General features: G+C 45.1%; 1 protein-coding gene across 4 annotated transcripts in view; it reads right to left on the bottom strand.

Annotated features, from left to right (window-relative positions):
* The window catches only part of RPS6KA6 (ribosomal protein S6 kinase A6), an 82844-nt gene that overhangs the window by 45948 nt on the left and 14630 nt on the right, over positions 1 to 22266 (bottom strand). For 3 of the 4 annotated variants that reach the window (XR_012234882.1, XM_073589913.1, XM_073589911.1), the window contains exons 2-6: positions 16737 to 16796; positions 5532 to 5648; positions 5094 to 5175; positions 2463 to 2543; positions 2244 to 2323 (exon numbers count right to left, since the gene is read on the bottom strand). Coding sequence is in view for 3 of the 4 variants with exons in the window: in XM_073589913.1 (XP_073446014.1) it covers positions 2244 to 2323; positions 2463 to 2543; positions 5094 to 5175; positions 5532 to 5648; positions 16737 to 16796 (420 nt within the window). In the remaining variant the exon portion in view is untranslated. Of the gene's footprint in view, positions 1 to 2243; positions 2324 to 2462; positions 2544 to 5093; positions 5176 to 5531; positions 5649 to 16736; positions 16797 to 21235; positions 21266 to 22266 lie in introns of those variants that run through there. The other variant, XM_073589914.1, reaches the window with a different exon arrangement.

The following is a 22266-nucleotide window of genomic DNA, read 5'->3' as shown; positions in this document are numbered from 1 at the left end:
ATATTATGGTGGAAAATAAGTATTTGGTCAGAAACAAAATTTCATCTCAATACTTTGTGATATATCCTTTGTTGGCAATGACAGAGGTCAAACGTTTTCTGTAAGTCTTCACAAGGTTGCCACACACTGTTGTTGGTATGTTGGCCCATTCCTCCATGCAGATCTCCTCTAGAGCAGTGATGTTTTTGGCTTTTCGCTTGGCAACACGGACTTTCAACTCCCTCCAAAGGTTTTCTATAGGGTTGAGATCTGGAGACTGTCTAGGCCACTCCAGGACCTTGAAATGCTTCTTACGAAGCCACTCCATCGTTGCCCTGGCGGTTTGCTTTGGATCATTGTCATATTGAAAGACCCAGCCACGTTTCATCTTCAATGCCCTTGCTGATGGAAGGAGGTTTGCACTCAAAATCTCACGATACATGGCCCCATTCATTCTTTCATGTACCCGGATCAGTCGTCCTGGCCCCTTTGCAGTGAAACAGCCCCAAAGCATGATGTTTCCACCACCATGCTTTACAGTAGGTATGGTGTTTGATGGATGCAACTCAGTATTCTTTTTCCTCCAAGCACGACAAGTTGTGTTTCTACCAAACAGTTCCAGTTTGGTTTCATCAGACCATAGGACATTCTCCCAAAACTCCTCTGGATCATCCAAATGCTCTCTAGCAAACTTCAGACGGGCCCGGACATGTACAGGCTTAAGCAGTGGGACACGTCTGGCACTGCAGGATCTGAGTCCATGGTGGCGTAGAGTGTTACTTATGGTAGGCCTTGTTACATTGGTCCCAGCTCTCTGCAGTTCATTCACTAGGTCCCCCCGCGTGGTTCTGGGATTTTTGCTCACCGTTCTTGTGATCATTCTGACCCCACGGGGTGGGATTTTGCGTGGAGCACCAGATCGAGGGAGATTATCAGTGGTCTTGTATGTCTTCCATTTTCTAATTATTGCTCCCACAGTTGATTTCTTCACTCCAAGCTGGTTGGCTATTGCAGATTCAGTCTTCCCAGCCTGGTGCAGGGCTACAATTTTGTTTCTGGTGTCCTTTGACAGCTCTTTGGTCTTCACCATAGTGGAGTTTGGAGTCAGACTGTTTGAGGGTGTGCACAGGTGTCTTTTTATACTGATAACAAGTTTAAACAGGTGCCATTACTACAGGTAATGAGTGGAGGAAAGAGGAGACTCTTAAAGAAGAAGTTACAGGTCTGTGAGAGCCAGAAATCTTGATTGCTTGTTTCTGACCAAATACTTATTTTCCACCATAATATGCAAATAAAATGAAAAAAAAACAGACAATGTAATTTTCTGGATTTTTTTTTCTCAGTTTGTCTCCCATAGTTGAGGTCTACCTATGATGTAAATTACAGACGCCTCTCATCTTTTTAAGTGGTGGAACTTGCACTATTGCTGACTGACTAAATACTTTTTTTCCCCACTGTACTTGCCACAGTTGAGCATGAACAAGCATCACATGCTTGAAACAAAGTTGTTCACCCACAATTTTGGAAAGGTGCCAACAATTCTGTCCGGCCCTTTTTGGGGTTCTTGTGTGAAATTATGTTTAGCTTGCCTTTTTTCCTCTGCTTTTTTTTTGCTGTTCCAATACCATCAAAAGGTAATAAATGTGTATAACAACACATGTGTAATTGCAATAATTTTCTGTGTGAAATACTTCATTTTTTGCAAAAATTTCAAGGGTGCCAACACTTCAGCCATGACCAAGTGCTACTCCCTGCTGACACCCGCAGGGCGCCGTGTAGTTTGGGTGGCCTGATGTACCGCATGTCATCAGATAAACATCTAGTGATGCGGATTAAGTCACCTGACTACTGCAACCCATCACAAGTCTCAGCAGTCCTTGTGCTGGTTACATGGTGTCATCATCACATCTGGGTCTGGCACAGATCACGGGGCGGCTTACTCTAGATCCAGAGTGTGACAGCAGTGAGTTGAACTACTTCTTCTACATTTTTTACAGATTCACACTGCTCAGATAACGAGCGTCTCTTTACCCAAACCCTGCAACGCTTTGTGACCGATGTACTCATCATGGAGCCAGAATCTGCCTTTAGCAGCAGCGACTGGAGCTGATCTACGATCGCTGTCGTTAACCTCTTAAATGCTGCTGTCAAACAATGGCTGCTACACTTAAGGTGCACGATCTGTTCCTGGCATCCAGGATTGTGGGCCGCCATCATGTGGAAAATTGGCGAACGAGGAAAATGGTTTAAAAGCAGATAGTTACCTCTTTGGATAATCGTGTGAAGACGTCGCCTCCCCTGAGAAAATCCAGGATTAGGTATAATTTCCCTTCTGTCTGGAAGGCTGAAATAGAAGGAAGGGAGCAAGTTATGGCGGATCTGGTGCATCCTTGTATTACACAGGGAGATGACCCCATTACATCAAGTACCTGGTGACACCGCATCATACAGTGACCACTGCTTCATTACCGCCCAACACCTACCATAGTGCAACTTGACAATAAACGGATGGTTCACCTCCACAAGGATGTCGCGCTCCATCTTTGTACGGACTCGGTCTCTTACTGGAAGTGGAAAAGAGAAGAAAAATAAATATAGAAGTCAGATTCCCTGAACCCCGGAGCTTACAATCTAATCTCTATGACTCACAATGTATAAGGGATGCCAGAATTTTGGAAAATTTTGCAGGGAGAAAAAAAAAAAAACAATCTATCATGACTTGGACAACAAGTAAACCAACTACTCCATGGTTTGAGCTTAAACTAGACAGCCTCATGTTATGTTTAAAAGTGCTTTTTAATAGCTGTTATTTTTCACCACCAAAAACCCTTATGGTGGATGGAAAACTCTGCACAATTTTCACGCTTTCTTTCCCATGAATGTGTGAAAAACTCTGCAAAAGCGCTGAAGGAACCGACGCGCTGCATACTAGAAAAAAAAAAAAATGCTTCAATGGTTCAAATCTGCAAGCAATACATAAGCAGCATGTGCACTGCTTCCCTTTACTGGTGCTATGAGAGCTTGTTCATACACATGTGGTCAGAATTGATGGTACCCCTCGTTTAATGACAGAAAAACCCACAATGGTCACAGAAATAACTAGAATCTAACAAAAGTAATAAATCAAAAATCTACAAAAATGAACAAATGAAAGTCAGACATTGCTTTTCAACTATGCTACCACAGAATTAAAAAAAAAATAAACCTCATGAAATAGGCCTGGACAGAAATGATGGTACCCTTAACTTAATATTTTGTTGCATAACCTTTTGAGGCAATCACTGCAATCAAACGATTCCTGTAATTGTCAATGAGACTTCTGCACCTCTCAGCAGGTATTTTGGTCCACTCCTCAAGAGCAAACTGCTCCAGTTGTCTTGTGTTTGAAGGTTGCCTTTTCCAGACGGCATGTTTCACCTCTTTCCAAAGATGCTCAATTGGATTTAGGTCAGGGGTCATAGAAGGGCACTTTAGAATAGTCCAATGTTTTCCTCTTAGCCATTCTTGGGTGTTTTTAGCTGTATGTTTTGGGTCATTATCCTGTTGCAAGATCCATGACCTGCGACTGAGACCAAGCTTTCTGACACTGGGCAGCACATTTCTCTCTAGAATCCCTTGATAGTCTTGAGATTTCATTGTACCCTGCACAGATTCTAGACACCCTGTGCCAGATGCAGCAAAGCTGCCCCAGAACATAACAGAGCCTCCTCCATGTTTCACAGTAGGGACAGTGTTCTTTTCTTGATATGCTTCATTTTTTCCATCTGTGAGCATAGAGCTGATGTGCCTTCCAAAAAGTTCAATTTTTGTTCTCATCTGTCCATAGGATATTCTCCCAGAAGCTTTGTGGCTCGTCAACAAGTAGTTTGGAAAATTCCAGTCTGCCTTTTTTATGATTTTTTTTCAACAATGGTGTCCTCCTTGGTCGTCTCCCAAGAAGTCCACTTTGGCTCATACAAAGACGGATGGTGCGATCTGACACTGATGTTCCTTGAGAATGAAGTTCACCTTTAATCTGTTTAGATGTTTTTCTGGGATCTTTTGTTACCATTCGTATAATCTATCATTTTGACTTGTCATCAATTTTCCTCCTGCGGCCACGTCCAGGGAGGTTGGCTACAGTCCCATGGAACTTAAATTTCTGAATAATATGTGTAACTGTAGTCACAGGAACATCAAGCTGCTTGGAGGTGGTCTTATAAAATTTACCTTTAACATGTTTGTCTATAATTTTCTCTCTCATCTCCTGAGACAACTCTTTCCTTCGCTTCCTCTGGTCCATGTTGAGTGTGATACACACCATGTCACCAAACAGCACAGTGAGTATCTGTAGCCCTCTATACAGGCCACTCACTGATTCCAAGATTGTAGACACCTGTGATGCTAATTAGTGGACACACCACGATTTAACATGTCCCTTTTGTCACATTATTTTCAGGGGTACCATCATTTCTGCCCAGGTCTATTTCATGAGTTTTATTTTTTTTTTAAATTCTGCGGAAGCATGGTGAAAAGCAATGTCTGACTTTCATTTGTTCAATTTCATAGATTTTTTATTGTTACTTTTGTCAGATTCAAGTTATTTCTGTGACCAATGTGGGCGTTTCTGTCATTTAACGAGGAGTACCGACAATTTTGACCACATGTGTATCTTGAAGACAGGGAGCCCTTTGCGGCAGGGTCCTCTCTCCTCCTATATCAGTCGTGACTTGTATTGTTTAAAATTACTTTACTCGTTTTTATTATGTGTACCCCTTTTCACATATAAAGCTCCATGGAATAAATGTCCCTATAATAATAATGCTGCGTTTTTGTAGCTTTCTTTCATTTACGCGGTTTTGAAGAGTAAAATGGCTGCAAATTACAAAAGCTGCAAATTACAAAAGCAGCAAAGTGAATGAGATTTCTGATGCCTCCTGCACACACAGATTTTTACCTGCAGTTTTTTTTGTGGTAAAAATGTGCAGAACGGCGGTAAACCACAAGGTGTGAACAAGCCCTTAGATTTATCAAACCGCATGAAACACTGTGATAATCCAGTCGCATTACAGTACACTTGGTGCAGGATCTCACTCACAAGGTGTCACTTATTGGTCCCGTTCTTCACTTCTCACCTTTCAAAGATGCCTTTTTTAACACTTTCATTGCATACAGCTGCTCAGCATCTGGTCCCACCATCTTCCTCACAAGAAAAACCTAAAAGGGAAGAAAAGAAAGCGCAAATAATGCAATTACCTGATGGCTGATGTGGTCAGGACTCTCAGGACCACTATCGCTACATCGTTGCCGCTGAGCTTCCATCAGAGTGACACATTCGGACACCTCCGATAGACGTTAGGCAGGACAGATCTTGTCTGTGTGGACCAGACAAGGGACCACCCTCTATACAGACCCCATATTTGTTAGCCAACAAATAAAGGGAAACCGTCACAATGGAAACAGAAACAGAATTATAGGGTCTCTTCCCTCCTACGCAGACCTTGGAATATATAAGAACGGCCAGAACTGCAAGCACGGTTAGTGATCATCGTACGGAATCAGAAGGGGCTTACCTTTCCAAAAGACCCTTGTCCCAGGACCTTCAGCAGCTCAAATTGTGCAGGGTCTGCCTTCTCGCATCCCTCCTTCACATGGTGCGTGATGGGAATCTCTTTGACGTTTCCTTCGTCCTGGGAAGACAGAAACCATTGTCTGAATTAATTTATAAAGAATGTGTCGATTCACAGCCGGACTGATCATCAATATCTCGCGCATATCTACCGACTATTAAAACAAGATGATGACCGGTTAGAAAATCATTTTAACCCTTCACTCGATCTGACATTACCACCGAGTGTTGATATGTGGCCATGGCAGGCAGGAGCTCCTAAAGACCCCCGGCTGCCACGTTGATATTCTTATGAAGCCCAGACACAGGCCAGGCAGGGCTTCACAGAAGACCGTGATTAGAACTATAGAATACATACAAAGGTGAGTTTAAAAAAAAAAAAAAAAGTTTCAGGTTTAATAAAAAAAATAAATAAATAAATAGAGAAAATAAGAATATTCAGTATTGCCACATTGGAAAAATTCAAGGAAAATATTAATTTAAGCACATTGTAAAATTATTATTAAAATTTCTGCAAAACGTCTTAAGAATGGGATCATTAAAAACTTCAACTAAGTGCGCAAAACTCAAGCTGTCACACAGCCCCAACGCCAGAATAAAAATGTCGCGGGTCTCAGAAAATAGCGTCAAACTAAATAACTTTTTTTTTCTAAACAAAAGTTGAGAATTTTTTTTAAGCCACTAAAATAACACGAATAGAAAAAAAAAAATCACATTGCATCGCCGTAAATATACCGACCTGAAAAATCACGACTGCGGGTCAGTCACACTGGAAAGTGAACACCTAACAGCTTAAAAAAAAATGCAGAGTTGCGTTGTTTTGGAGGTAGTCACTTAGAAAAAGAAATTCCGCATTTATTTAGTACATTATATGGAAAAGTGGATGGTGCCTTTCAAAAAAATTACAACTCATCCTGCAAAAAAAATAAAACCTCATACGGCGAGGTCTATAGAAAAAAGTCTTAGTTACTCACCGGTTAACGGTGTTTTTCGGAGTCCATGACAGCACCACCTGAGAGAGGGGATCCGCCCTTCAGGAACAGGAAACCTACAGATACAAAAGGGCGGCACCTCTCCCACGCATCAGTTGGATTACAGAGCACAAGAGGACCACAATGGTTAATGGCAAAATTTATATACAGTACTTTTACACAACTATTCCTTACCAGTGTACATACAAGAAGAAGAAGTGCACACCCAAATTTAAACTAAAGGGAGGGAATATACGGGTGCTGTCATGGACTCCGAAAAACACCGTTAACCGGTGAGTAACTAAGACTTTATCGGTCGTCCATGACAGCACCACCTGAGAGAATTACAGAGAGTAATCACCACTTTAGGGGGGGACTACAGCCTGCAGAACCCTGATACCGAAGGAGAGGTCTGCAGAAGCACCCAAGTCTAGCCTATAATGACTATAAAAAGTGCTCGGAGAGGACCAAGTGGCCGCCTTACAAATCTGGTCGATGGAGACTTCCGATCTCTCGGCCCACGAGGTCGCCACGGCTCTGGTGGAATGCGCCTTCAATTTCTCCGGAGCTACTCTACCTTTTGAGGTGTAAGCTAGCGAGATTGCTTCTCTAATCCATCTGGCTAGTGTACTTTTGGACACCCTAAGACCTTTCCTAGGGCCTTGGTAGGAGACAAAGAGGGCATTGTCCTTCTTCCAGGGATCGGTAGCCGCTAGATACTCCAAGAGGCATCTCCTAACGTCTAAAGTGTGTAGCTTCTCCTCTTTCTCATTAGTTGGTTTAGGGAGGAAGGATGGAAGGACTATTTCCTGCGACCTATGAAAGCTGGAGGCTACTTTTGGTAAATACGCTGGGTCCGGTCTAAGTATTACCCTATCCTCTTTTACCTGAAGAAAAGGTGGGCGCCTAGACAATGCCTGAATGTCGCTTACCCTACGGGCTGACGTTATGGCTATCAGGAAAGCTATCTTGAGGGACAGGCTCCTAATAGAGGCTGACGAGATGGGTTCAAATGGCACTTCTGTCATAGCTGTGAGGACTAGGTTCAAATCCCATGGCGTGAGTCTATTCTTTACTATTGGTCTGGATCTACTCGCTGCTTTGATAAACCTATTGACCCAGTAATTAGCCGCGATGTTGCAGCTAAAGAGGGCCCCTAAGGCGGATACCTGTACTTTGAGGGTACTGGTGGAGAGACCCAGGTCCAGCCCTTTTTGTAAAAATTCCAAGATCTGGCCTATAGGGACGGAATCATCAGTATTTATATTTGAGCTTTGGAGGAATCTTTTCCAAATTCTGACGTAAATCTTAGTTGTCACCACTTTCCTACTTTTTAGTAGAGTGTCAATTAGGTCTGGGGAGAAGCCTTTACTTTTTAGCAGTGACCGCTCAAATTCCACGCCGTGAGATGTAGGCCAGCCACCTGAGGGTGGAAGACCGGGCCCTGGGACAGAAGGTCCGGGATGTCCGGGAGAACCCAAGGATCGTCTACCGACATGATCCTGAGGTTCGAGAACCATGCCCTTCTGGGCCAGAACGGGGCGATGACTATGACCCTTGCCCTGTCCTTCCTGATCTTCCTCAACACCAGAGGAAGTAGAGATAGGGGAGGAAAGGCGTAGGCTAGCGTGAAGTCTCATTTTATCAGTAGTGCATCTACTGCCAGAGGAGTCTCCCTGGGATTTAGGGAGCAAAACTGTCTCGTTTTCGAGTTCTCCTTGGTGGCGAATAGATCCACCTCTGGTTGACCCCATCTCTGCACGATCTGAACGAAAATGGAGGTGTTTAAGGCCCACTCTCCTTGTTTTAACAGATTGCGGCTTAGGAAATCTGCCGCGACGTTTTCTTTCCCTCTTATGTGAAGAGCCGTGAGAGATAAAAAATGCCGCTCTGCTAGCTGGAACAACTGTCCTGCCACATTCATCAGAGTTTTGGATCGAGTTCCGCCTTGGTGGTTGATATAGGCCACGACCACTCGATTGTCCGAGAGAACTCGTACGTGATTGCCCTGTAGATACATAAGGAGCTCTTTAGCTGCGTGTACTACCGCTGTCAATTCTTTTAAATTAGAAGACATTGGTATCTGATCCCGTTCCCATAGGCCCTGGACCAGAATTTCCTCCATATGCGCCCCCCAACCGGAAGGACTTGCATCCGTGGTGACCACGCGGGTAATGTTATACTCCCAAGGGACCCCTCTAGACAAATTATTTCTTTCTAGCCACCACTCCAGGGACTCTATTGTGTTTCTGGATAAGGTCAGTCGACCTTCTAAGTTACCCCCAAGAATCCTCTGATACCATAAAACTTCGCCCTGTAGAGTTCTCGTATGAACTTGGGCCCACTGGACCGCGGGAATGCAGGACGAGAGGGAACCCAACAGGGACATGGCTTTCCTGAGGGACATGGAGGGGTTGTTGGAAGCGTTCAGGACCCGGCCATGCAGGTGCAGCAGCTTCTCTGGGGGCAGACGGCATTCCTGCTTTTTAGAATCTAGGGTTAGGCCTAAAAATTGTTGAATTTTTAATGGCTGCAAACGGGATTTTTTGATATTAAGTAGCCATCCCAACCGCTCTAGAGCCGCCGTTGTTTTCTGTAATTGTTCTAAACATTGCTCGGCTGAACTGCCTATTATAAAGGAGGTCATCTAGGTAGGGAACGACTAGAATGTTTAGCTCGCGCAGGTGGGCCATCACCTCTGCCATCACTTTGGTGAATACTCGGGGCGCAACTGCCACCCCGAAGGGTAAGGTCGCGTACCGGAAGTGCTGGATTGACCCCTCCAACTGAACCGCCAGTCTAAGGAAAGGTTGGTGTGCTAGACATATGGGTATATGGTAGTAAGCGTCTTTCAGATCTAGGACCACCATGAAGCAGTTTTGAAACAGCATTTTTATTGCGGTGTTAATAGTTTCCATTTTAAACGGACGTACGACCAAGAATTTATTGAGGGCTTTTAGGTTAAATATAGCTTTAAATGAGCCGTCCGGTTTACGGACCAAGAACAGGGGGGAATAGAAGCATTTCCCCCTCTCTTCCTCTGGAACTCTCGTCAGGACTTTTTTGTCCAGTAGCTCGAGGACCTCGGTCTCCAGGGCAGCTTGTTCTAGCGGGGAAGAATTGAGCGGAGTTACCCTGAACCGATCTTGGGGAACGCAGGAGAACTCTAGATGCAGTCCTGTAGCTATCACCCCCAGTATCCAGCTGCTATTTGAGATTCTGGCCCAGGCCGGGTAGAAGGCAGATAATCTTCCTCCTACCGGGGCCACTAGTCATTGGGGCGGCTTCTTATTATCCCGTGATGGACCTTCTTGGCGCCCCCCTCCTCCAAACATGAAGCCCGTACCTCTGGTTTTCTTGTTGTCCCATCTGTTCTGATCTCTGGCCTGCCTCCTGCGGGAATACCCTTTCCTAGAAAAAGGACGTCTCCAGGATGTATTCGGCAGACTCGGGAATTTCTTTTTGTCATCCCCGGCTTTCTCTAACAGTTCGTCTAGGACGGGGCCGAACAAGTATTCACCCTCACAGGGGATAGAACAGAGATGGGACCTGGCTTGGATATCTCCCGGCCAGCATTTTAACCAGAGGGCTCGTCGGGCTGAATTAGACAAACTTGCAGACCTGGCCGCCATGCTTATTGAGTCTGCCGAGGCGTCTGCCAGAAAGGCAGCAGCATTTTGGATAATTGTAAGAGACTTACGGATGGAAGCTCGCGAGGTTCCCTCCTTTAGCTGGGAGTCCAATTGATCCAGCCAAACCATCATGGATCTGGCTGCGCACGTGGCTGCTATTGCTGGCCTTAGGGCGCCTGCTGACATCTCCCATGTGCCCTTTAAAAAGGAATCTGCCTTTTTATCTAGAGGGTCTTTAAGGGAGGCCATGTCGTCGAAGGGTATAGATGACTTTTTGGAGGCCTTAGCTACCGCTGCATCCAGCTTGGGGGCCTTATCCCATCGATTTACTATTGGGTCCTCAAAGGGGTATCTTCGCTTGAAAGCAGGCGGCATAGAACCCCTTTTTTCCGTTTTTTTCCACTCCCTGTCTATCAGGCTCTGGACTCTTTCGTTTAGTGGAAAAGTCTTTTGCTTTCTGGGGTCTAGACCCCCGAACATAATGTCCTGAGCAGACAGTTTTGTCTTTTTTTCTTCTATCCCCATGGTTGACCTTATGGTTCTAATTAATTTATCCATTTGGTCCAAGGGAAAACAGAACCGGCTGGAATCCTCTTCGGAAGAAGAAGAGGAGGCCGAGTACTCTGAGGAGATATCTTCCCTCCTAGGGCCGACTGAAGATTCTGAGCCTGAACCACTAGCCCGTCTTCTTTTAGAAGAATCTTCTTTTGATAGGGCTTTTATTTCAGTCCTGATTAACTGCCTCAGGTCTGTAGCGAAGCTTGGAGCTTCTTCCGCTACCTGCATAAATAGGGAAGAGTGTAAGAGTCTGATACTCCACTCACGTTCTACCCCTCATCTCCGTCCCTACCGTCTGTCTCACGCAAGACTGACACAATCTTTTAGGGTGGCCATCTGGTAAGGGGCAACTACAGAGGGCACATTCCTTGTGCTTCTGCTTCCCTGTGGCCTTCTTCCCCTGAGAATCAAAAAACATAAGGGGACACTGCATCAGGGTACATTCTCGCAGATCTCTTACCCTTGCAGATGAGGACAGGTACCGGATCATGGGGGGCTGCAGGAGGATCCTTTGACCTAGAGGAACTACTGTGGCTCTGTCCACTAGAACGTAACCTCCTTCCGCCTCTTAGGCTGGTCACTGGGGTGCTTTGCCACGGGCTGCACCTCTTGTGGGTCCATGGGGGCTTCTGTCGTGTCCATCGCTGGGCCTCCAGAAGCACCTCAGCAGCGCTGCCTTCTGTCTTAAGAAGGCTTCCCCTCCGGATCAGCAGGAACTCTGTCCGGCGTTTGGGCCCCCTATTGGACCGCTCCCCGCGATCCTCCCCCTCCCCTTCAGGTGCCCGGCCCCCTCAGGCGGCGGGCGCGCATCGGCGCGCGTCCTCAACAACCGGAAGTCGACCGGCATCCGACTTCCGGTTTCGGTGCTAGGCCCCGCTCCCTCCGCCGCGTCACTTCCGCCGCGCGCCAGAGGCTGCGGGGACGCGCGGCAAGGGGCTAGCACTGCGCCGCCGGCTCGGAACCGCCGCTCCCTTTGTGGGACACCGCTGGCGGCGCCCGCCCGAACGGACCGCACCCCCGGGGGAAGGAGACACAGGGGGACCCGCTTACCTCACCGGCTCCATGGAGAAGGCGCCCACCGGACCCTGTCTCCGCCTGCTCTTACCACTGCCGTGGAAATCCTACCCGGACCCACCGTGGCGCATCCAGGGCCTCCAGCGAGACCGAGGTAGGAGAACCCCCCGCTACCTGAGTCGGTCCGCTGGCCTGGGAATTCGGTTATCCATGACGGACGATCTGTAGGGAGTTCTGTCCTTGTCAGGAACAGGAAACCAACTGATGCGTGGGAGAGGTGCCGCCCTTTTGTATCTGTAGGTTTCCTGTTCCTGAAGGGCGGATCCCCTCTCTCAGGTGGTGCTGTCATGGACGACCGATAAATATAAATTATGGCTGCAGGAAGAAATGAAAACGTAACAATAAAAAAAAACGGAAAAAAACAAGACTTTGTCATTAACCCCTTTACCCCGAGAGTGGTTTGCTTGTTAATGACCAGGCCAATTTTTTAAATTCTGACCACTGTCACTTTATGAAGTAATAAATCTGGAACGCTTCAATGGATCCCGGTGATTCTGACATTGTTTTCTCGTGACATGACAGTGGTAAAATTTCTTTGGTATGACTTGTTGTTTTTTGTTGAAAAAAATGTAAATTTGGTGAAAATTTGGAAAATTTAAAACTAGATTTTCATGCCCTTAAATCACAGAAATATGTCACACAAAATAGTTAATAACATTTCCCACATGTCTACTTTACATCAGAACAATTTTGTAACCAATTTTTTTTTGGTTAGGAAGTTATAAGGGTTAATAGTTGACCAGCGATTTCTAATTTTTCCAACAAAATTTACAAAACCATTTTTTTTAGGGACCACCTCACATTTGAAGTCACTTTGAGGGGTCTATATGAAAGAAGATACCCAAAAGTGACACGATTCTAAAAACTGCACCACTCAAGGTGCTCAAAACCACATTGAAGAAGTTTATTAACCCTTTAGGTGCTTCACAGGAATTTGTTGGGAAAAAAAAAAATGAAAAAATTAACATTTAACTGTTTTTCACAAAAAACTGACTTCAGATCCATTTTTTTTATTTTGACAATCGTAACAGGAAAAAAAATGGACCCCAAAATTTTGTGTAATTTTTCCTGAGTACCCCATATGAGGGAGAAAACCACTGTTTGGGCGCACGGCAGAGCTCTGAAGGGAAGGAGCGTCATTTGACTTTTTGAATGCAATGTTTGCTGGAACAATTAGCAGATGCCATGTCGCGTTTGGAGAGCCTCTGATGTGCCTAAACAGTGAAAATCTCCAACAAGTGACACCATTTTGGAAACTAGACCTCTCAGGGAACTGATCCAGATGTGTGGCAAGCATATTGAACCCTCAGGTGCTTCACAGAAGTTTATAACATTGAGCCATATATATCAAATTTTCCCCACAAATAACTTTTCAGCAAAAAAATTCTGCATAACAGGAGAAATTGCACCATACAATTTATAGTGCAATTTCTCCCGATACCCCAGATGAGGGAGAAAACTACTGTTTGGGCGCACGGCAAGGCTCGGAAGGGAAGGAGTGCCATTTCCCTTTTTGAATGTAAAATTTCCTGGAATCATTAGTGGAAGTCATATCCGATTTGGAGAGCCCCTGACGTGCTTTAATAGTGGAAAGCCTCCACAAGTGACAGCATTTTGGAAAACAGACCCCTCAAAGAATGTATATAGATGCGTGGTGAGCACCTTGAAACCCCCCCCAGGTGCTTCACAGAAGTTTATAACGTTGAGTAGTGAAAATAATAAAATCACATTTTCCTCACAGAAATGTTGTTTTAGCCAAGTTTTTAATTTTTCTAAGGGCTAGTAGGAAATTTTTTTTACAACAAGCTGAGGTCCATTTTTTCTTGAATGCGTCAATACCCTACATGTAATCGGGAAATATTTTTCAGGCACAGTGCAAAGTTCAGAAGGGGAGGAGCGCCAGATTTTAATGTTATGGTTTGCAGGTGCCATGACCCACTGGGAGAGCCCATGAGGTGCCAGAACAGCAGAACCCCCCATAAGTGACCCCATTATACAATATAGGGGTGCAGTGATCATACTGACACCATCTGTGTGTCACAGAAATTTATACCATTGGGCAGTGAAGAAAAAATAAATTTTACGATCAAAATTTAGTTTTAGCCCCAAATGTTACATTTTCACACAAGTAGTGGCTAAAAATGGCACCAAAATTTGTCCCACAAATTCTACTGAAAGTGGCAATACCCCATATTTGGCTGTACAATACTACTTAGCCATACGGAGAGACTCGGGAGGAACAGAGCACTATTTGCCTCCTGGGTGGCAGATTTTCCTTGAATAGTTTGCTGATTTCTTATAAAGAGCCCCAGAAAAGCAGAATTCCCCCCTCAAGTGACCCTATTTTGGAAATTATAACCCTTTGAGAATTTATGTACAGATGTAGAGCTGATTTTGACTCCATGGGTGTTTTCCAGAAACAGGCAGCAGTGGATGTTGCTCAGTGAAAATTGCAAACTGCTGTTGTAGTGACCGGTACGCTGCAGTCACCGGTACACCGAATCACAGGTACGCTGTACTATGTTCAAGGCCACACTCGCCACAGCAAATCAAACCTACTTATCTCTCATATTCTCCCCGTCTCACAACCCTACACAGCTATTCATCACTTTCAAATCTCTCCTCCATCCCCTGAACCTCCTCCCTCTACACTTATCTCAGCTGAAGACTTTGCCTCATTCTTCAAGCAGAAGATTGATAACATCAGAGAAAGCTTTGACCTACAACCCCCACAGCCCCTCCTCCTCCAAAACCAGCTTCTCCGCCATTAGAGATTGACTCTCCGCTCTCTCAAGATCACATCTCACCACCTGTGCACTTGACCGAATCCCATCCCACTTCATCCTAAACTTCACCAGTCTTCAACCTAACCCATCTTTTCAATGTAGCACTAACAACTGTCATTTTCCCCTCAAACTTCAAACATGCCTCAATCACACCCATCCTCAAAAAGCCCTCTCAAGACCTATCCTCTGTATCTAGCTATTGCCCATATAACTTCTCCCTATGCCTCAAAACTACTGGAACACATTCATCTTGAACTGTCCTCCCACCTCTCTTTCTGCTCCTTCTTCGACCGCTTACGATCTGGCTTCTGACCGCATCACTCCACTGAAACTGCCCTAACTAAAGTCACCAATGACCTACTAACTGCCAAAGCCAAGTGACACTACTCTGTCCTCCTCCTCCGGGACCTGTCCTCTGCCTTTTACACAGTGAACCACTACCTAATACTACAGACCCTCTCATCTCTTGGCATCACTGACTTGGCCCCATCTTGGATCTCGTTATACCTAACAGACCAGACATTCAGCATCTCCCACTCACACACCACCTCCTCACCTCGCCCCTATCTGTCGGAGTCCCGCAAGAATCAGTCCAAAGGCCCCTGCTCTTCTCCATTTACACCTTAGGCCTGGGACAGCTCATAGAATCTCATGGCTTGCAGTATCACCTCTATGCTGATGTCACACAGATCTACCTCTCTGGACCAGATATCCCCTCCCTACTAACCAGAATCTAACAATGCCTGTGTGCTACTTCATTCTTTTTCTCTGCTAGACTTCTAAAACTTAATACGGACAAAACAGAATTCATCATCTTTCCGCCATCTCACTCAACCCCTCACACAACAGACCTATCCATTAATTACTACCTCTCCCCAGTCCCACAAGCTCGCTGCCTTGGGGTAATCCTTGATTCTGATTTCTCCTTCAAACCACATATCCAAGCCCTTTTCCACTTCCTTCCGACTTCAACTCAAAAATATTTCCCGGATCCATACATTCCTCAACCAAGAATCTGCAAAAACCCTAGTGCATGCCTTCATCATCTTCCGCCTCAACTAATGCGACACTCGTTTCCCTGCAGTCTATCCTAAACACTGCTGCCCGACTAAGCCACCTGTCCACCCTCCCCCCCACCACTATTTCCCAGTCTCTCTTCTCTGTCAATCTCTTCACTGGCTCCCCATTACCCAGAGAATCAAGTTCAAGACCCTAACCATAATATACAAAGACATCCACAATCTTTCTCCTCCATACACCTCGTCTCCCGGTACCAACTAGCAAGAAACCTCCAATCCTTAGATCATCTCCTTCTCCACTCCGCTCTTATCTCCTCTTCCCACAATAGCATACAAGATTTCTCATGCGCATCCCCCCTACTCTGGAACTCTCTGCCACAACGTATCAGAATCTCGCCTACCATGGGAACTTTCAAAAGAAACCTGAAGACCGACCTCTTCTGACAAGCCTTAGCCTACAAACTGCAGTAACCACCGATCCACCAAACCGCTGCACGACCAGCTCTACCCTCACCCATCCCGTGTAGACTGTGAGCCCTCCCAGGCAGGGTCCTCGCTCCTCCTGTACCAGTCGTGACTTGTATTGTTTAAGATTATTGTACTTGTTTTTATTATGCATACCCCTCCTCACATGTAAAGCTCCATGGAATAAATGGCGCTATAATATATTATTATTAATAGGATCTTGGAGATGGGAATACCCATCTAAAGGGTTAATATTTTGGAAACATTATGCAAATGGTAACACACTTGAAAATTCATCAACTTGTTTCTATTCACTTGCAGCAAGCACCGAAAATGGAACTGTGAGGAACCAAAGTCTAATAAAACTATCAGAATTAAAGGGGCTACTGCTAGAAATCAGCGGATCACCGTAAAATCCCCACAATAAGCTCTGATTGTTGCGGAAATCACCACATGACTCCCCCACAGAGATACGTATCATTGAATGGAGTCTAGTCACAAAGGTTTTCCAGGTCGGAGAGCTGGAGCCGCTATAACTGTCCAGGCTGAAATGGGGAATACTCCACTGAGACAACGACATAGGGTAATGAGGCATATGAGCCGTGGTTGTATTGTGACGTGTCCCCTTTATGGTCACCACTCACATAAGGTAATAAGGATTCCCCTTCATCCATCGGCTCGTCCACCATCTTCATACCATTTATCTGCAAAACAAACACAGAAAAAACAAAATTACTAAATAAGCAGAAGAAGCCACAAAGTATCCAATGACTGAGGTGAGTGAGTGGTGCCGGTCACATCCTACAAGAAAACGGCGATTATTAAACTGCAAATATCATTGGCGGATTATTCACAACTGATCATAAAAACAGCAAAAAAGCTGTTTAGTGTCTCCAGCAAAATAATGTATCTTGGAGGTAGTCTGGTCCTGCAGTCTCACTCCCAACCTGCCAGTCCCTTCTATCCACTATACATTCAGTATTATACATGTTCTCACAAGGTGCAGAGCCCAACTGCACCATCACACTAGAGAGTCAGATAAGGGACAGTCTCAGAGATGGGACCCACATCTATCAGAAAGTCATTGGTTTTCACAAAGCAACATGTATACATTATTAAATGAATCTTAGACCAGATGACACTGTTGCACTTAGTTATAATCCACGTCACAATGGCTGAATAATCCATTTCAGAAAGTTTTTCTTCTTAATATTAAACCAAACATTTTACGAGCTGAGCAAGAGGAGGATACTTTAATATCAGAATTAAGCAGCCGGTCAGCGAGTTTCAAAGCACTCTGCAATATTAGGTCTGAGATCTATTTATCAATTTATTTAGTATTTATTTTAAGATCTCTTGACAGATCAATGCTGAAGCACCACAATCAAACACTCATCACTGGCACGCTGCACTGATATAATGTGAAAAAAAACAAATCCCGGATTTACAACACAACAACCGAAGGTCGCCGGAGTGTGGGATGCAGGCAGGATGTAACTCAGGATCAGTAATGTAATGTATGTACACAGTGACTGCACCAGCACAATAGTGAGTGCAGCTCTGGAGTATAATACAGGATGTAACTCAGGATCAGTAATGTAATGTATGTACACAGTGACTGCACCAGCACAATAGTGAGTGCAGCTCTGGAGTATAATACAGGATGTAACTCAGGATCAGTAATGTAATGTATGTACACAATGACTGCACCAGCAGAATAGCGAGTGCAGCTCTGGAGTATAATACAGGATGTAACTCAGGATCAGTAATGTAATGTATGTACACAGTGACTGCACCAGCAGAATAGTGAGTGCAGCTCTGGAGTATAATACAGGAAGTAACTCAGGATCAGTAATGTAATGTATGTACATAGTGACCACCAGCAGAATAGTGAGTGCAGCTCTGGAGTATAATACAGGATGTAACTCAGGATCAGTAATGTAATGTATGTACACAGTGACTGCACCAGCAGAATAGTGAGTGCAGCTCTGGAGTATAATACAGGATGTAACTCAGGATCAGTAATGTAATGTATGTACACAGTGACTGCACCAGCAGAATAGTGAGTGCAGCTCTGGAGTATAATACAGGATGTAACTCAGGATCAGTAATGTAATATATGTACACAGTGTCTGCACCAGCAGAACAGTGAGTGCAGCTCTGGAGAATAATACAGGAGGCAACTCAGGATCAGTAATGTAATGTATGTACACAGTGACTGCACCAGCAGAATAGTGAGTGCATCTCTGGGGTATAATACAGAATATAACTCAGAATCAGTAATGTATGTACACAGTGACAGCACCAGCAGAATAGTGAGTGCAGCTCTGGGGTATAATGCAGGAGGTAACTCAGGATCAGTAATGTAATGTATGTACACAGTGCCTGCACCAGCAGAATAGTGAGTACAGCTCTGGAGTATAATACAGTATGTAACTCAGGATCAGTAATGTAATGCATGTACACAGTGACTGCACCAGCAGAATAGTGAGTACAGCTCTGGAGTATAATACAGTATGCAACTCAGGATCAGTAATGTAATATATGTACACAGTGACTGCACCAGCAGAATAGTGAGTACAGCTCTGGGGTATAATACAGGATGTAACTCAGGATCAGTACAGGATCAGTAATGCATGTACACAGTGACTGCACCAGCAGAATAGTGAGTGCAGCTCTGGAGCATAATACAGGATGTAACTCAGGATCAGTAATATAATGTATGTACACAGTGACTGCACCAGAAGAATAGTGAGTGCAGCTCTGGAGTGTAATACAGGAGGTAACTCAGGATCAGTAATGTAATGTATGTACACAGTGACTGTACCAGCAGAATAGTGAGTGCAGCTCTGGAGTATAATACAGGATGTAACTCAGGATCAGTAATGCAATGTATGTTCACAGTGACTGCACCAGCAGAATAGTGAGTGCAGCTCTGGAGGATAATGCAGAATGTAACCCAGGATCAGTAATGTAATATGATTACAGAGACTGCGGATACATAATGGTGATCTGAGTTGATGGATATCATATTACAGATGACAGTTTCAGGGGTAATTACAGGTGACATGGCTGCCAGTACTGAAGCTGTGGTGGGCACTGGATAGTCTATGGATCTGGTCATACCCATTTCCTGCTCATCTTTAGAGGAGGATGCGATGAGCTGGAGGCAGGGAGATGATCTCATACTGCAGAGACTGAGGAACGCAGAAGAAACGTCACAGACCATCTCCTGCCCCTATAATCAATGGATCACAAAGATTCAATAATCTATTAGATGCCAAAAATTTCTGTGCATAAGACGACAATTATCTTACCTGTAATGACTAATGCACAGAAGACGTAGCAGCCGGAGACTGAACGCTGCTGACTTAAAGGGAAACTCCAGTAAAATCATTTAGAGGCTTTTCTTATTTGGAGGCGTTACCAAGGAGAGGAAAGTAAATGTGTGAAAGAGGCTGCAATACTTTACAAATCCTGCATTGTAGTACTGGGTCATATTCACACCTTTGCTGCTTTGGTTGTCAGTTTTCACTGTAGTTTTGACATTGCATTCATGCACCTGTAAGCTCCTGATCACGAGTCAGCGGCAGCCGGTAGGAAATGCTGGGAGTTGTGGTGTCACAGAAGAGGGAGTGCCGCAGGTCAGATCTCTGCGCCTAGATTCCAAATGGAAATGGGGATGTCTGAAGTGACAGAAGTGGAAAAAAAAAATACTTCCACAAAAGACAATCACTGGTGCGGACGCTGTGGTGGTCCTCAATCTGTAACACGAAAGTGAATGTAAGGCTACAACTCCCAGCATGTTTTTCAGCTCTGCCTGGGTCAGTCTTACATCTAGTCAAGAACCATGAGACTCATGCTGAACATGGCTGCACTAGTGTGTGTCCTGCATTGCATGGGTCAGGGTACCATGCGGGGTCCCCAGCAGCCACCATTACTGATAGGCCAGATCCTGGACTGTCAGTGTAGCTCACGTGGCTGCTGGAGCTCTGCGGGCTGGAAGTGCGACAGATCTACATGTCTCTGCCTGAAGAGGAAGCCACTAATTAAAAGGTACCATGATTTACGCACAGAGGGTGAAGCCGACCTGCTGGATGGGATTTTCCTGCAGGAATTACTGTGCTGTGAGAGATAGCAATTATCCTGGTGACCTCCACCCACTGACACAGACGGCGAGAAACACTAAGGAGCTGAGCTGTCAGAGCCGAGCACCAGGCTGCTGCCCAAAATCCAGGAAAACCTGAAAGCACCCTGGAGCAGGAATGAAAAGCAGAATAATCTGCAGAGAATAATGAAATGTGATCAGACCTCCAGAGCAATGCATCCAATAAGCAGCACTGATCCCAGACAACGCACAATATCAAGACAAGGAGAAAATCTGATAATCCGCACCCCATCATCAGTGCCAGACTAAAGTAGCTTTACAGCTCAATAGAGCCCCAATCTATAAGGCTCCTCCCCCCGCTCTGGAGAGCCCACATGGACGACATTGACTTCAGAGCACTGATGACCAGTGGCTGATCGTGAGGATTCCAGACTGACCACAGGGTCCTCATCTACCCTTAACTGTTAAACCTTAACCAAAAGCATGACCCGACAGCCAGCGTGCTGGGATTTGTAGTGCAACACAAGCTCGAGTGCTGAAGGTGGCTGTTCCCAGCTCTTTGGACAACTCATAACATCCATCCACAGAGGTGCTGAAAATTTGCAGGGCTCCTAGCTCCATCCTTCCTTGAACCTAACCACCATCTGTACCCGCATATCTTTTCTCCAATTCTTTTGTAAGTGGCGTCTAATTTGAGGGAGAAATACATTATCAATACAGATGGGGACAATACACCTGAACCATCAGCGGCGTCTCCAGGTGCACCCCACTGCCCTCTGCTACATCACACCCTAACGTCTCAGCACGTGCTGCAGATAAGAGTGCACCTGAACGATCAGCGGTAGCACCTCTTTGGGATGGGTCCTGTACAATAACCTGGATGCCCTCTGCTACATCGCAACAGATGCTGAAGTAGATTATGCACCTGAACGATCAGTGGTAGCGTCTCCCTGGACCAATCCTTTATATTTACCCCGCTACCCTTTGCCACAACGCACCCTCACTTCTCAGCAGGTGCTGCAGAGGAGAACACACCTGAACGACCAGCATCTGCCTCTCCCCGGGACAGGGCCTGTACAGTTACCCCGCTGCCCTTTGCCACATCGCACTCTCACGTCTCAGCAGGACCTTCAGAGGAGAACACACCTGAACGACCAGCGGCGGCGTCTCCCCGGGACGGGGCTGTACAGCTCATGTTCTGTGCTCCTCCTGCTTCTAACACTAAACTCATTTGGAAACCCACACCCAAAGCGCAATGACATATTCCCGGGAGAAGGTGACTAAGGGAAAAGTTGAAAGGGAAGTTTATGTAAAAAACAGCTGACACCTGATTGTGACAACAGATTGCAAATGAGACAACAGCACAAAAACTGGTAACAGAGAAAAACACTAAGACTATGGTCACACTATCAGTGTTTGCTCAGAATTTTACATCCGTATATATGAGCCAAAACCCGGAGTGGGTGATAAATCCAGAAGTGGTGACGTGATTCTATTACACTTTTCCTCTGATTGTTCCTCTCCTGGTTACAAATACTGATGGAAAATACTGACCAAATGCTGAATGTGTGAATGTGGCCCAATATTGAGAACAGCCTGCAATGGTTATCAGCCTCTGAAGAAAAGTTATTATTGTACATGCTACCCCCAGAGGCAGGTTATCCGCCACCAGTGGCCTACATGCGTTACACAGTAAAGCCAGGCCGTCACAACTACCCCACGTGACCTGCTGACCACCTCAAAAAAAGATACCCACGGTGGATACCATACAGAGGATCAGATTTGTGCTGCGCTTAGATCACAGTATTGCGGATACTAACAAACTGTAAGGACTTGTATACATGCAGCATTTCTAGTCTGCTTTCCATATGGGAAAAATATTTTACAGTAGGAGAAAAATAAATGATGGTATAAAACTCATTCACACGGTGTTTGTTTTTAAACACAGCTTGTCAATTTTTTCAGCATATTTTCTGTTTTTATACCCATGTGATTGAACACATAAAAAATGCAAGCAAAAAAAGTAATGTAACACTGCATTTCCCATGGAAAAAAAAAAAAAAAAA

The sequence above is a fragment of the Dendrobates tinctorius genome, unplaced genomic scaffold (genome assembly GCF_039654945.1).
Source record: "Dendrobates tinctorius isolate UK_male_01 unplaced genomic scaffold, ASM3965494v1 ptg000114l, whole genome shotgun sequence".
Taxonomy (NCBI): Eukaryota; Metazoa; Chordata; class Amphibia; order Anura; family Dendrobatidae; genus Dendrobates; species Dendrobates tinctorius.
The sequence above is the reverse complement of the archived record's forward strand: the minus strand, read 5'-3'. Positions and strand labels throughout refer to the sequence as shown.